This window comes from Colius striatus, chromosome 7 (genome assembly GCF_028858725.1).
Source record: "Colius striatus isolate bColStr4 chromosome 7, bColStr4.1.hap1, whole genome shotgun sequence".
Taxonomy (NCBI): domain Eukaryota; kingdom Metazoa; phylum Chordata; class Aves; order Coliiformes; family Coliidae; genus Colius; species Colius striatus.
The window spans coordinates 1256649-1269865 of record NC_084765.1 but is presented as its reverse complement, the minus strand read 5'-3'; the positions used below and the strand labels follow the sequence as shown (position 1 = coordinate 1269865).

General features: G+C 62.2%; 1 protein-coding gene across 1 annotated transcript; it reads left to right on the top strand.

The window, feature by feature from the left end:
* Positions 1 to 8010: 8010 nt before the first annotated feature.
* PGA5 (pepsinogen A5) lies at positions 8011 to 12845 on the top strand. The gene is made up of 9 exons (XM_061999715.1): positions 8011 to 8066; positions 8560 to 8707; positions 10394 to 10511; positions 10719 to 10837; positions 10933 to 11132; positions 11335 to 11451; positions 11558 to 11729; positions 12510 to 12602; positions 12696 to 12845. The coding sequence occupies exons 1-9, from the start codon at positions 8011 to 8013 to the stop codon at positions 12843 to 12845; spliced, it is 1173 nt and encodes a 390-aa protein (XP_061855699.1).
* Positions 12846 to 13217: the final 372 nt, after the last annotated feature.

The window sequence follows — 13217 nt, the reverse complement described above, 5'->3', positions numbered from 1 at the left end:
CAGAGCAGAGCTGAGATCCAGGCACGGGGCTGGGGAAAGTCACCTGAGGAAAGGCAGCTCCTGCCCTTCAGCCCCAGAGCACGTGAGGCTTGCTGTGTGCCAGCCAGGAGTCACACAGCTCCCTGGGGCTGGAGCAAGGGCAGGGAGCTCGTCATGTGGCTGATAACCAGGGCAAACCACCCCCTTCTTGTCCTGCCCAGGAGCCTTTTGACTTTGCAGATGTTCTCCCTGGAAGGGCTTTAGCTCAATGTGTCAGTGAAGCCCAGTTCCTTGTTCCACCTGGGCAAGGGAGGGAGGAACACAAGCCCCCAGTTGAAGGAGAAAGGGATGAGTGGGCCCATCCTTCAGCAAACAGCCACCAGCACCCTTAACTCATGGCAGAGCTGCCAGGTGAGGGGCTCAAAGGCCCATCTCTCCCCCCAGCATCTCTCCTCTCTCCCCAGTGTGGAAGGGATCTCTGGTAAGGAGCCTTTCAGCTCCAGAGGGGCTTCAGGAAGCAGCTGCAGGTGACTCTGGAGCCTTCCTGCCCTGAGGGAATGAAGCTGAGCTGCCAGGGGAGGGCAATGGAAACTTTTTGCCCTGGCTGCTGCCTCTGCAGGCTCCAAGGGGAGAGTGGCAGGAGGAGGCTGGAGGGCAACTGAAAGGACTAATCAGTGGGAAGGTGAAACACACACCCCCTGCAGAGCTGATCCCAGGCATCCCCATCCTCTGGCAAGCCCCCAGCACGTTGCTCTGTGGCTCTGCTGAAGGTCCCTGCTGACTTGGAATCCTTTTGCCAAGGAGGAGGATGGAAAAGAAGGTGGCAGGGCTTGGAAGGAGCCTTTGGAGACATGCTAGTGCTCTGCTTTGTGTGTCAAGGCTCAGCCTGGGAGGGCTCAGGGCACACAGAGCCTCCCTCTGAGCCCTCTCTGTGTCCCCACAGCGAGCTGGTGTGGAGAGCCCCCATTTCCCCATCACCAGCATCCCCCCACATCCACTTCTGAACCAAGGCAGCTGCCTCTGTGCCCTCAGGAAGCTCTGTGGTCTCTGGGGCACTCATTCAGAAACCACAGCCACCAAAGGGCTTTGTCACCCTGCTCTGACCAAGCCAGCACAACAAAACCCACCCTCCCCAGCTCAGTGAGGGGAAAAGCAAACTGGGAGGCTCTGTGGCACCTTGGGAGCCTCCAAGCTGAGCTGTCTCCTCTCTGCCCTGGGGAAGGAGGGAGGGAGGGGGAGAGAACAAGGAGCAGGGGCTGGAAAACAAAGCTTGCTGCCTTAATCTGTGCTCCCAAAGATAAGGTGTAGCTCAGGGAGGTGATTTCGTTCAGGCTGAGCTTTTCCAGCCTGCTGGAGATAAAGGCAGATAAAGGTTGTTCCTGCTGCTGGCTCAGGGAGGTGCTTGGGCATGCAGGAAAGGCTGCAAGCTCAGGGACAGCCCAGGAGCCCCCTGTCCCAGCCCCTCAGCATCTTGCTGGCCTCTCTGCAGCACTTCCCTGTCTCTCCTGAGCTGGGGAACCCAGCACTGGCCACAGGGCTCAGGATGAGGCCTCAGAGGGGCAGCAGAAGCTCCCTGGCCCTGCTGCCCACCCTCTCTGGCTGCCCCCCAGGCTGCCATTGCCCACGTTGCTGCTCGTGGCTCTTTGCTGCCCCCCAGCACTGCCAGGTCCCTCTCCTGGAGCTGCTCCCCAGCAGCTCACCCCCAGCCTGAGTCTTTGGGGCTCCTCAGGAGTGCTTTTGGGGCTCCTCAGGAGCTTCTCAGGGCTGGTTTGGGGCTCCACAGGAGTCTCTGAGGCTCCTCAGGAGTGGTTTTGGGGCTCCACAGGAGTCTCTGAGGGTCCTCAGGGGTGGTTTTGGGGCTCCACAGGAGTCTTATGGGCTCCTCAGGGGTGGTTTGGAGCTCTTCAGGAGTCTGGGGCGTCACAGGAGTCTTTGGAGCTCCTCAGGGGTGGTTTTGGGGCTCCTCAGGAGTCTTTGGGGCTCCTCAGGGGTGGTTTGGGGCTCCTCAGGAGTTTTTGGGGCTTCACAGGGGTGGTTTTGGGGCTCCTCTGGAGTCTTTGGGGCTCCTCTGGAGTGTTTTTGGGGCTCCTACCGAGCCCAGGCTGACAGCCAGAGCACCCAGGGAGTGCCATCCAGCCTTCCTCAGCCGTTCCAAACGAATCCTGGCAGGTTCCCGCACCCCAGCACAAGTCTTTGTGGCAGAGGGAGCAGGTTTCTTGCCCAGCTGCAGCAGGAACGGGGCTGGCAGCCTCCATCTGCAGCCCTGGGGCTGCTTTTGGAGCGCACGGGCAGCATCTCTCCATCCTTTGGTGCCCTCTGCTGCCAACCAGGGCAACGACAGAGTAGCCACCCAAGCCAGTCCCAGCTGGGTTGTGTTTGGAGCTCTGCACAGCTCGGTTTGGGACTTTCCTCAGCCTCCTCTGCTCCCTTTGGGTGGAAAAAGGCAGATTCTTGCAGGAATCCTTCCTTCCATTTCCCTCCCAGGCCTGAGCATGGGCAGGAGGGACCCAACGAGCTCTCTGGGGGTTCATTTTGACCTTCTCCCAGCCCAGAGCTGGAGGCTGGAAGGGTGTTAAATGCCACGTGGGTCACAGCAGCCTCCAAAGCTCTGAGACTCCCCTGGAGAGGGCAAAGGGAAAAGCTCCAGCTGTGGAATTAGGGGAGGGCTGCAACCTGCTGTGAAGCCAGCACAGCTCAGTGGTCCTGCCTGGGGCTGGGGGAGACCAGAGCCAAGGGCCAGGCCCTGGAAGGTGATGCCCCTTCTCTCTGGAGCCATCAGCAGGGGCACTTGCAAGCCCAGGAGAACACAAACCCTTGTGTTTCTCCAAGGAAATCCCTTGTCCCTAGGAATTAACCCTCCAGGATGAAGCCCATTGGTGGGAGCTGTGCAGTGCCCAGGGCAAGGGGCTGCTTGGCTTGCTCTTCAACTTGCCCTCTAGCCACCAGCTAAGCCCTGCAGGAGGTCACTTGGTGATCATTCCCCAAGCTTTCCTTGGCTCTCAAGAGCAAAACACATCAAGGCAGCCCTGAGCAAGCCCAGAAGGGTGGGGGAGCAGAGAGAGAGAGCAGGGCTCAGGGGGGAGCACAGAGAGAGAGCAGGGCTCAGGGGGGAGCAGAGGGAGAGAGCAGGGGTCAGGGGGGAGCAGAGGGAGAGAGCAGGGCTCAGGGGGGAGCAGAGGGAGAGAGCAGGGCTCAAGGGGGAGCAGAGGGACAGAGCAGGGCTCAGGGGGGAGCAGAGGGACAGAGCAGGGCTCAGGGGGGAGCAGAAGGACAGAGCAGGGCTCAGGGGGGAGCAGAAGGACAGAGCAGGGCTCAGGGGGGAGCAGAAGGACAGAGCAGGGCTCAGGGGGGAGCAGAGGGGGAGAGCAGGGCTCAGGGGGGAGCAGAGGGGGAGAGCAGGGCTCAAGGGGGAGCAGAGGGACAGAGCAGGGCTCAGGGGGGAGCAGAGGGACAGAGCAGGGCTCAGGGGGGAGCACAGAGAGAGAGCAGGGCTCAGGGGGGAGCACAGAGAGAGAGCAGGGCTCAGGGGGGAGCACAGAGAGAGAGCAGGGCTCAGGGGGGAGCACAGAGAGAGAGCAGGGCTCAGGGGGGAGCAGAGAGAGAGAGCAGGGCTCAGGGGGGAGCAGAGAGAGAGAGCAGGGCTCAGGGGGGAGCAGAGGGGGAGAGCAGGGCTCAGGGGGGAGCAGAGGGGGAGAGCAGGGCTCAGGGGGGAGCAGAGGGACAGAGCAGGGCTCAGGGGGGAGCACAGAGAGAGAGCAGGGCTCAGGGGGGAGCACAGAGAGAGAGCAGGGCTCAGGGGGGAGCACAGAGAGAGAGCAGGGCTCAGGGGGGAGCACAGAGAGAGAGCAGGGCTCAGGGGGGAGCACAGAGAGAGAGCAGGGCTCAGGGGGGAGCACAGAGAGAGAGCAGGGCTCAGGGGGGAGCACAGAGAGAGAGCAGGGCTCAGGGGGGAGCAGAGGGACAGAGCAGGGCTCAGGGGGGAGCAGAGGGACAGAGCAGGGCTCAGGGGGGAGCAGAGGGACAGAGCAGGGCTCAGGGGGGAGCAGAGGGACAGAGCAGGGCTCAGGGGGGAGCAGAGGGGGAGAGCAGGGCTCAGGGGGGAGCAGAGGGGGAGAGCAGGGCTCAGGGGGGAGCAGAGAGGGACAGAGCAGGGCTCAGGGGGGAGCAGAGAGGGACAGAGCAGGGCTCAGGGGGGAGCAGAGAGGGACAGAGCAGGGCTCAGGGGGGAGCAGAGAGGGACAGAGCAGGGCTCAGGGGGGAGCAGAGAGGGACAGAGCAGGGCTCAGGGGGGAGCAGAGAGAGCAGGGCTCAGGGGGGAGCAGAGAGAGAGAGCAGGGCTCAGGGGGGAGCAGAGAGAGAGAGCAGGGCTCAGGGGGGAGCAGAGAGAGAGAGAGCAGGGCTCAGGGGGGAGCAGAGAGAGAGAGAGCAGGGCTCAGGGGGGAGCAGAGAGAGAGAGAGCAGGGCTCAGGGGGGAGCAGAGAGAGAGAGAGCAGGGCTCAGGGGGGAGCAGAGGGACAGAGCAGGGCTCAGGGGGGAGCAGAGAGCTCAGGCCCTGCAGCCCAAAGCCTGATGTTGCTCCCAAGGAAGGATGTAGCACTTGGAATGTTCCTCCTCTGAAGCTTTGCCTTCCCTTACCCAGCTCAGTGAAGGAGGAGCATCCCTGCTGAGCCACTTCAGCCCACCCTGAGAGGACACATTCTGCTGAGCCAGGGTCTCAAACCCCCCTCCCAAACCTCACCTTGCCCTCCCAAGGGCACCCTGGCACCCACCCTCCATCCCTGCAGGAGGAGAGGATGCATTTCCCACCCTGCTCCCAGTTACCTCCCACTCCCTGTGCTGGGGCTGGACCAAGGGTCATCTCCACCTTCCAGCAGGACCATCCTCTTCCTCCCAGGCTCTGGCTTTGCAGAGCTCCAAGCACCAGCTCCCACAGCCCACGTTGGCTCCCCAGGGCCTCCTCCAGCCAGCCCAGCAGCTCCTGAGCAGCCTGGCAGGATGCAGCCCTCGTTCTCAGCCCTTAGTGGTGGTGCTGGGCTGAATGGGTGGGAAGGTGGGAGCTTTGTCAGCTCCAAACCACCCCCAAGAGCGCTGTCACTGCAAGGCCACGCTCTGCAGTGCCACAGCCTCTGCCTTCCAGCTGCACTGAGGGGAGAGGAGGCTTGGAAAGGGCTCCAAGCACGGGCAAGAAGAAGGCAAAGTAACACTGGGCAGCTCTGAGCCTCCCTTATGTAGCCAGGGGATTGGCAGCAGCTGTTCCTCATGAGCCCTGACCCCCCCTGGAGCTGTGAAACCTACTGTGTGCTGTGGGAGAAGAGGCTGTGCCCATCAGCAACAGCCTCTGCCCTGGGTGCAGGCGCCCAGGGGAAAGGAATCACACAATGACTCTGGTTGGGAAATGCCTTGGAGCTGCTGGAGCCCACCCCCTGCCACAGCCACCTCAGCTCCAGGGCTGTGGGGTCCCTCCAGGGCTGGGCACTGCCCCAGCTCCCTGGGCAGCCTGGCACAGGGGCTCACACCCCTCTCAGGGAAACAGCTCAGCCTCAGCTCCAGCCTCAGCCTCCCCTGGGGCAGCTGCAGCCCCTTTCCCCTTGTCCTGTCATTGCTTGGGAGCAGAGGCTGAGCCCCAGCTCCCTGCAGCCTCCTGTCAGGGAGTGTCAGAGAGTGCTGCTGGCTCCCCTCAGCCTCTTCTCCAGCCTCAACACTCCTCAGCCCCTCCCCAGCACCCTCATGCTCCAGCCCCTTGCCCAGCTCTGGCCATGCCCCAGCCCCTCAGTGTCCCTGTGGCAGTGGGTGAGGAGCCCAGCTCTGCACACAGCAGTCCCACACCAGTGGCCCAGCAGCCCCAAGGTTGCTGTCTCCCAGCAATTCCCTCGCCAAGGGCTGTGTCCTCAAGTGCTCTGCTCCCACAACCTGCCCCAAAGCCACCTTCTCCACCTGCAGCCCAGCAAGGACAGGGTGCTGCTGACCCACCTTGAGGGCTGCTCCTTATCAGAGCTCCTCCTGGCCATCAGAACACGCTGCTGCCTCGTGCACAGGCTGCAGCTGGAGCCTGAGGGAGATGCTGGGGCTTCATCTCGGGTGGGTTTTGGCACAGCCTGGCTCCCACAGGCCAGTGGGGAGCACAATGCCAGGGCTCCAAGCAGAGTTCCCAGCCTGTGGCCTCCTGCCAGGTCCTCACTTGGGCTCCTTTTGGTTTTTCTCCTTTGCAGACCCCCTCACCCCCAAACTAAAGCCATTTGTGTCTTCCTCTTTGCTCAGGGAGAACGAGGTGGTTGCTCCTTTTCATCCCAGCCCCAGCCATCACATCAGAGAAGCACAGAATCACAGGGGCTGGGGGGGACCTGGGAAGCTCATCCAGTGCAACCCCCTGCCAGAGCAGCAGCACCTAGAGCAGGGCACACAGGAGCTCAGCCAGGTTTGGATGTGCCCAGAGAGGAGCCTCCACAGCCCATCTGGGCAGCCCCTGCCAGTGCTCCCTCACCTCACCAGGGAAGAAACTCTCCCTTGTGTTGCTTTGGAACCTCTTCTGTTGCAGTTTACACCCATTGCCCCTTGTCCCATCACTGAGAGCAGCCTGGCTCCAGCCTCCTCACACCCAGCCCTTTGTGTCTTTGTAACATGAGTGAGGTCACCCCTGAGTCTCCTCCAGATCCCACCAGCTCCTGACTCATTCCATTCCCCTGCTGACGTTGAAGCATCTCTGTTCCATTCTTTTGTCACTCAGAGCTGGGCTGAAACTGGTACCAAGGCAGGGAAAGGCCTCTGGGTAAGGTCAGGCTCTGGCTTTGTTTCCCTGGGGGCCAAGGTGACCGTGCCAGGAGCCACATCTCACACACACGTGGGGCTGTGACGGAGGCTGAGACGCCTGGTCCAGCCCAGGAGCAGTGACCTTGGCATCCTGCAGCCAGGGGCATCCCCAGCTGCTCTGGCCCCCTGAGCTTGGCCCAGTTTCACCCCCTGTGCTGGTCCCAGTGTCATCCCCTGTGCTGGGCCCTGGGGAGGCTGCAGCTCCAGTGTTGGGCCCCTCACTCGCTGCCAGAGGGACACTGAGGGGATGGAGCTGGTGCAGGGGCTGGAGCATGAGGGCGCTGGGGAGGGGCATCACTGGAGCTGAGGCTCAGCTGTTTCCCCTGAGAGGGGTGTCAGCCCCTGTGCCAGGCTGCCCAGGGAGCTGGGGCAGTGCCCAGCCCTGCAGGGACCCCAAAGCCATGGGGCTGAGGTGCTGAGGGCTGTGGCTCAGTGCTGGGCTGGGCAGGGGATGAGCTCCAGCAGCTCCAAGGGCTTTCCCCAACCCAAAGCATCCTGTGATTGATCCAAGGGCAGGTTGGATGGGGCTTGGAGCAAGCTGGGCTAGTGGAAGGTGTCCCTGCCCATGGCAGGGGATGGGACTGGATGACTTTTAAGGTGTCTTCCAACCCAAACCAGTCTGTGAGCTGTGATTCTAAACCAGTCCCCAGCAGCACAGCTCCTTCCTTCTGGCCACCCACAGCCAGGACTCACCTTGTGCACCCCAAAGCAGCTCAGGGTGCTCAGGGCATCCCCCCCTCAGCCTCCCCAAGGGGCATGAGGCTGCAGCCTCCAGCATCAAGCCCTCCAAGATGGGGCTGGGGAGGACCAATGCACCCCAAAGGATTCAGTGCTCCTGTGGCAGCAACACCCTGACCCCCTCCCTGCATCAGCACCTCTGCCCCTCTCAGCAGGGCAGGGAGAGCAGCCCCTCACCCCCTCCAGAGCAGCCCCTCACCCCCTCAGTGCCCAGCCTTCAGCATGCCAAGGAGCTGGAGGCTGCATGCTGCAGTATCCCTGCACCCCAGCTGTGCTGTTTGACCCCAGGAAGGATGGAGAGCCCCGAGGTGACATTCCCTCCCCCCTAAGGACGTTGTGATAACCCCCTGCCTGGGGCTGTTTGCCTTCCTTATCTGGGGGGACAGTGGCCAAACAAGCCTGGATGGGATATAAGGAGGCCAGGCTGGGGCTGGTGGCACATTCAGGGTGTCTCTTCACCTTGCTCACTGGCTGTTGGCAACCACCATGAAGCTGCTCCTGCTCCTCAGCTTGGTGGCCCTGGCCCAGTGCCTCGTCTCCAGGTGAGTGCCTCGGGAGGATGGGGTGGCACAGAGGGGACAGGACAAGGGGGAGTGGGCTGGAACACAGGGAGGGACAGGAGGAGAAACCCCTTTGGTGCTGAGAGGAGGGAGCCCTGGCCCAGGCTGCTCAGGGAGGCTCCTCAGGAGGTTCCCAACCCCTGCTGGACACGTTCCTGTGCCCCCTGAGCCAGGGGAAGCTGGGCTGGGGCTGGGGGAGCTCTGCAGGGCCCTTCCAGCCCCCCTCCATTCCCTGGTTCTGTGGTTCTATGCCAGGCTTTTGGGGTGCTCACACAGCCTCTGAGGTGCTGGAGCCCCTGCCCAGCTCCCAGCTGGGACGGGGAGGGTGGAACAACCCTGGCTATGGCCGAGGCTCCTGCAGCCAGAGCCATCCCCAGCTCCCCAGGAGTGGCTGTGGGAGGAGGCAGAGGGTGAGGGGCACCCCCAGCCCCCTGCCCAGCCCCCCCTGACATTGCCCCCTCTGCCCTGCCCTCAGGATCCCTCTGAAGAGATCCAAGTCCCTGCGGCGGGAGCTGCGGGACAGGGGCTTGCTGCAGAGTTACCTGAAGCTGCACCCCTACAACCCAGCTGCCAAGTTCTTCCCCACACTGGCCTCCAGCGAGTCCCTGGAGAACTACCTGGATGTGAGCCTGGCAGGGCAGCCCATGGGGCCACTGGCCCCTTACCTCATCCTCCAGCCCCTCACCCGTTCCCCTAACTCATCCCATCCTGCTGATCCCTCACCCATCCTGCTGCCCCCTCACCCATCCTGCTGATCCCTCACCCATCCTGCTGCCCTCTCACCCATCCTGCTGATCCCTCACCCATCCTGCTGCCCCCTCACCCATCCTGCTGCCCTCTCACCCATCCTGCTGCCCCCTCACCCATCCTGCTGCCCCCTCACCCATCCTGCTGATCCCTCACCCATCCTGCTGATCCCTCACCCATCCTGCTGCCCCCTCACCCATCCTGCTGCCCTCTCACCCATCCTGCTGCCCCCTCACCCATCCTGCTGATCCCTCACCCATCCTGCTGATCCCTCACCCATCCTGCTGCCCCCTCACCCATCCTGCTGCCCTCTCACCCATCCTGCTGCCCCCTCACCCATCCTGCTGATCCCTCACCCATCCTGCTGCCCCCTCACCCATCCTGCTGATCCCTCACCCATCCTGCTGCCCCCTCACCCATCCTGCTGCCCTCTCACCCATCCTGCTGCCCCCTCACCCATCCTGCCAGTCCCTCACCCATCCTGCTGCCCCCTCACCCATCCTGCTGATCCCTCACCCATCCTACTGCCCTCTCACCCATCCTGCCAGTCCCTTACCTGTCCCTCTAAGCCAATTCCTCTAAACTATTACCCATCCTGGTAGCCTTTTCCCCATCCCACTAGCCCTTTACCCATCCCACTAGCCCTTTACCTATCCCACTAGCCTCTTACCCATTCCTCTAAGCCATTATCTCCTTTCATCCCCCCCTTACCCATTCCCCCAGCCCTTTACTCATCCTGCTAGCCCCTTACCCATCCCTCTAGCCCTTTACCTACCTCTCCAGCCCCTTACCCATTCCCCTAAGCTATTAACTCATCCCATTACCCTTTACCCATCCCGCTGCCCCCTTACCCATCCTGTTACCCCCTTACCCATCCTGCTACCCCCTTACCCATCCTGTTACCCCCTTTACCCATCCCACTGCCCCCTTACCCATCCCATTACCCTTTACCCATCCCACTGTCCCCTTACCCATCCTGTTACCCCCTTACCCATCCTGCTGCCCCCTTACCCATCCTGTTACCCCCTTACCCATCCTGTTACCCCCTTACCCATCCCACTGCCCCCTTACCCATCCTGTTACCCCCTTACCCATCCTGTTACCCCCTTACCCATCCCACTGCCCCCTTACCCATCCTGTTACCCCCTTACCCATCCTGCTGCCCCCTTACCCATCCTGTTACCCCCTTACCCATCCTGTTACCCCCTTACCCATCCCACTGCCCCCTTACCCATCCTGTTACCCCCTTACCCATCCTGCTGCCCCCTTACCCATCCTGTTACCCCCTTACCCATCCTGTTACCCCCTTACCCATCCTGCTGCCCCCTTACCCATCCTGTTACCCCCTTACCCATCCTGCTGCCCCCTTACCCATCCTGTTACCCCCTTACCCATCCTGCTGCCCCCTTACCCATCCCACTGCCCCCTTACCCATCCTGTTACCCTCTTACCCATCCTGTTACCCTCTTACCCATCCCACTGCCCCCTTACCCATCCTGTTACCCCCTTACCCATCCTGCTGCCCCCCTACCCATCCCACTAATGCCTTTCCCCCCTGGCAGGATGAATACTTTGGCACCATCTCCATCGGTACCCCAGGCCAGGACTTCACCGTTATCTTTGACACCGGCTCCTCCAACCTCTGGGTTCCCTCCATCTACTGCTCCAGCGTGTCCTGCAGTAGGTGTCTGGTAGCCCTGTGGCCACCAAGCAATGGGTGAAAGCAGGGGCAGCCCTTTGCTTGCCCAACCTGCCTCTGAGAGCCCCTGGAGGAGGGCTGGGAGCCGAGGATGGCTCTGCCTCATCCCTCCCAAGGGATGCTGGGGGGGTGGGGAAGGCACTGGAGGAGCAGGACAGAGTGTGACCATCACCCTCCCTTCCCTACAGCCAACCACAAGCGTTTCAACCCCGAGAAATCCTCCACCTTTGTCAGCACCAACGACACCGTGGAGATCGCCTACGGCACCGGGAGCATGACGGGCATCCTGGGCTACGACACCGTGGCCGTAAGAAGGGGACAGCAGGAAAAGGGGGGACAAAGGGACACCTCCCAGCCAAGCCAAGCCATGCCAAGCCTCCTCTCCTCATCTCCTCACCCCAGGTGTCAGGCCTTGATGTCACCAACCAGATCTTTGGGCTGTCTGAGACCGAGCCTGGCGATTTCTTCTACTACGCGCCCTTCGATGGCATCCTGGGTCTGGCCTTCCCCAGCATTGCCTCCTCTGGAGCCACCCCTGTCTTTGACAACATGATGTCTGAAGATCTGGTGTCCGAGGACCTCTTCTCTGTCTACCTGAGCAAGTAGGTGCAGCCCCTGCTGTGGAGCTTCACCCCCCTGGGGCTGGAGCCGGGGCGACCACGTGGCTCCCGTCACATCCCGATGCCCCACGTGCCACTGGTGCAGGAGGATGGCAGCAGAGGGCACAGGCAGTGGGGTGGTGGTGGGGAGAAGGGGGAGGTGGGTGTTGGGGACCCCCTCCACCTGACAGCTCCCTCCTCCCAGGGACGACGAGAGCGGCAGCTTCGTCCTCTTCGGTGGCGTCGACTCCTCCTACACCACCAACGGCATCTCCTGGATCCCCCTCTCTGCTGAGACCTACTGGCAGATCACCATGGAGAGGTGAGGTTGTCCCCAGGCTGCAGGTGGGGAGCCCTGGGTGCTGTGTTTATTGGGGTGCAGCCCCTCAGCCCATAGCTGGAGCCTCAGCCCTTGCCCCTCTCCGCAGCGTCGCCATCGACGGGGAGACTGTTGCCTGTGCCTCTGGCTGCCAGGCCATCGTGGACACGGGCACCTCGCTGCTGGCTGTGCCCTCTAGTGCCCTTGACAACGTCCTCAGCAGCCTGGGTGCCAGCTCCAGTGGTGAGGTAAGGACAGCACAAGGCTTTGGGGACCTTTGGGTGCTCGGCTGGTGCTCAGCTCCATCCTCAGCAGCATGAGTGCCAGCTCCAGCAGTGAGGTGAGGAGACCACAAGGCTTTGAGGTGCTTGGCTGGTGCTCAGCTCCATCCTGAGCAGCCTGGGTGCCAGCTCCAGTGGTGAGATGAGGACCACAGAGGGCTTTGTGGTGCTTGGCTGGTGCTCAGCTCCATCCTCAGCAGCCTGGGTGCCAGCTCCAGCAGTGAGGTGAGGAGAGCACAAGGCTTTGAGGTGCTTGGCTGGTGCTCAGCTCCATCCTCAGCAGCATGAGTACCAGCTCCAGCAGTGAGATGAGGACCACAGAGGGCTTTGTGGTGCTTGGCTGGTTCTCAGCTCCATCCTCAGCAGCATGAGTGCCAGCTCCAGCAGTGAGGTGAGGATCACAGAGGGCTTTGAGGTGCTTGGCTGGTGCTCAGCTCCATCCTGAGCATCCTGGGTGCCAGCTCCAGCAGTGAGGTGAGGAGAGCACAAGGCTTTGAGGTGCTTGGCTGGTGCTCAGCTCCATCCTGAGCATCCTGGGTGCCAGCTCCAGCAGTGAGATGAGGAGAGCACAAGGCTTTGAGGTACTGGTCTGGTGCTCAGCTCCATCCTCAGCAGCATGAGTGCCAGCTCCAGCAGTGAGATGAGGACCACACAGGGCTTTGGGGACCTTTGGGTGCTTGGCTGCACCTCAGGACTCCTCCATGGTGCTGCTGCTCCTCGGGACACGCAGTTCGGTGTGAGAACAGGCTGCTGAGCCCCAGCTGCCTCTCTGTGCCGCAGATCAGCTGCAGTTCCGTCAGCAGCCTGCCCGACATCATCTTCTACATCAACGGCGACGCCTTCTCTGTGCCCCCCAGCGGCTACGTGGTGGAGGTGAGCAACAACCCCCGTCCCGGGGGGCTGGGGAGGGGGCTGGGGGGCTCAATGGGGGACTCCTCCGGGTCATACTCCCACCCTCGGTTGCAGGAGGATGACTACTGCGTCCTGGGCATCGAGGGCATGAGCGTGGAGACGGAGTCGGGCGAGCTCTGGATCCTGGGGGACGTTTTCATCCGGGAGTACTACGTCATCTTCGACAGGGCCAACAACAAAGTGGGGCTGTCCAAGCTGGCCTGAGCCCTCCCCGTGCTGGGGACATGGCCAGCCTGTGTGCCCTGTGCCCCTGGCACCCTCAGCTCGCCGGCTGCTCCACTCCCCATCCTCCCCATCCCCTCCTGCCAAAGCCACTGAGCAAAATAAAGCTATGGAGAAGCATCTGTGTGGTACATTTGTCTGGGGAGGGCTGGCTCAGCCACTCAGGGTCAGATCTGCTTGGGTTGGGGAAGGTTTGGGAGCTGCTGGAGAGCATCCCCTGCTCAGCCCAGCACTGAGCCAGCAGCTCAGCTCCATGGTTTGGGGTCCCTCCAGGGCTGGGCACTGCCCCAGCTCCCTGGGCAGCCTGGCACAGGGGCTGACACCCCTCTCAGGGGAAAAGCTCAGCCTCAGCTC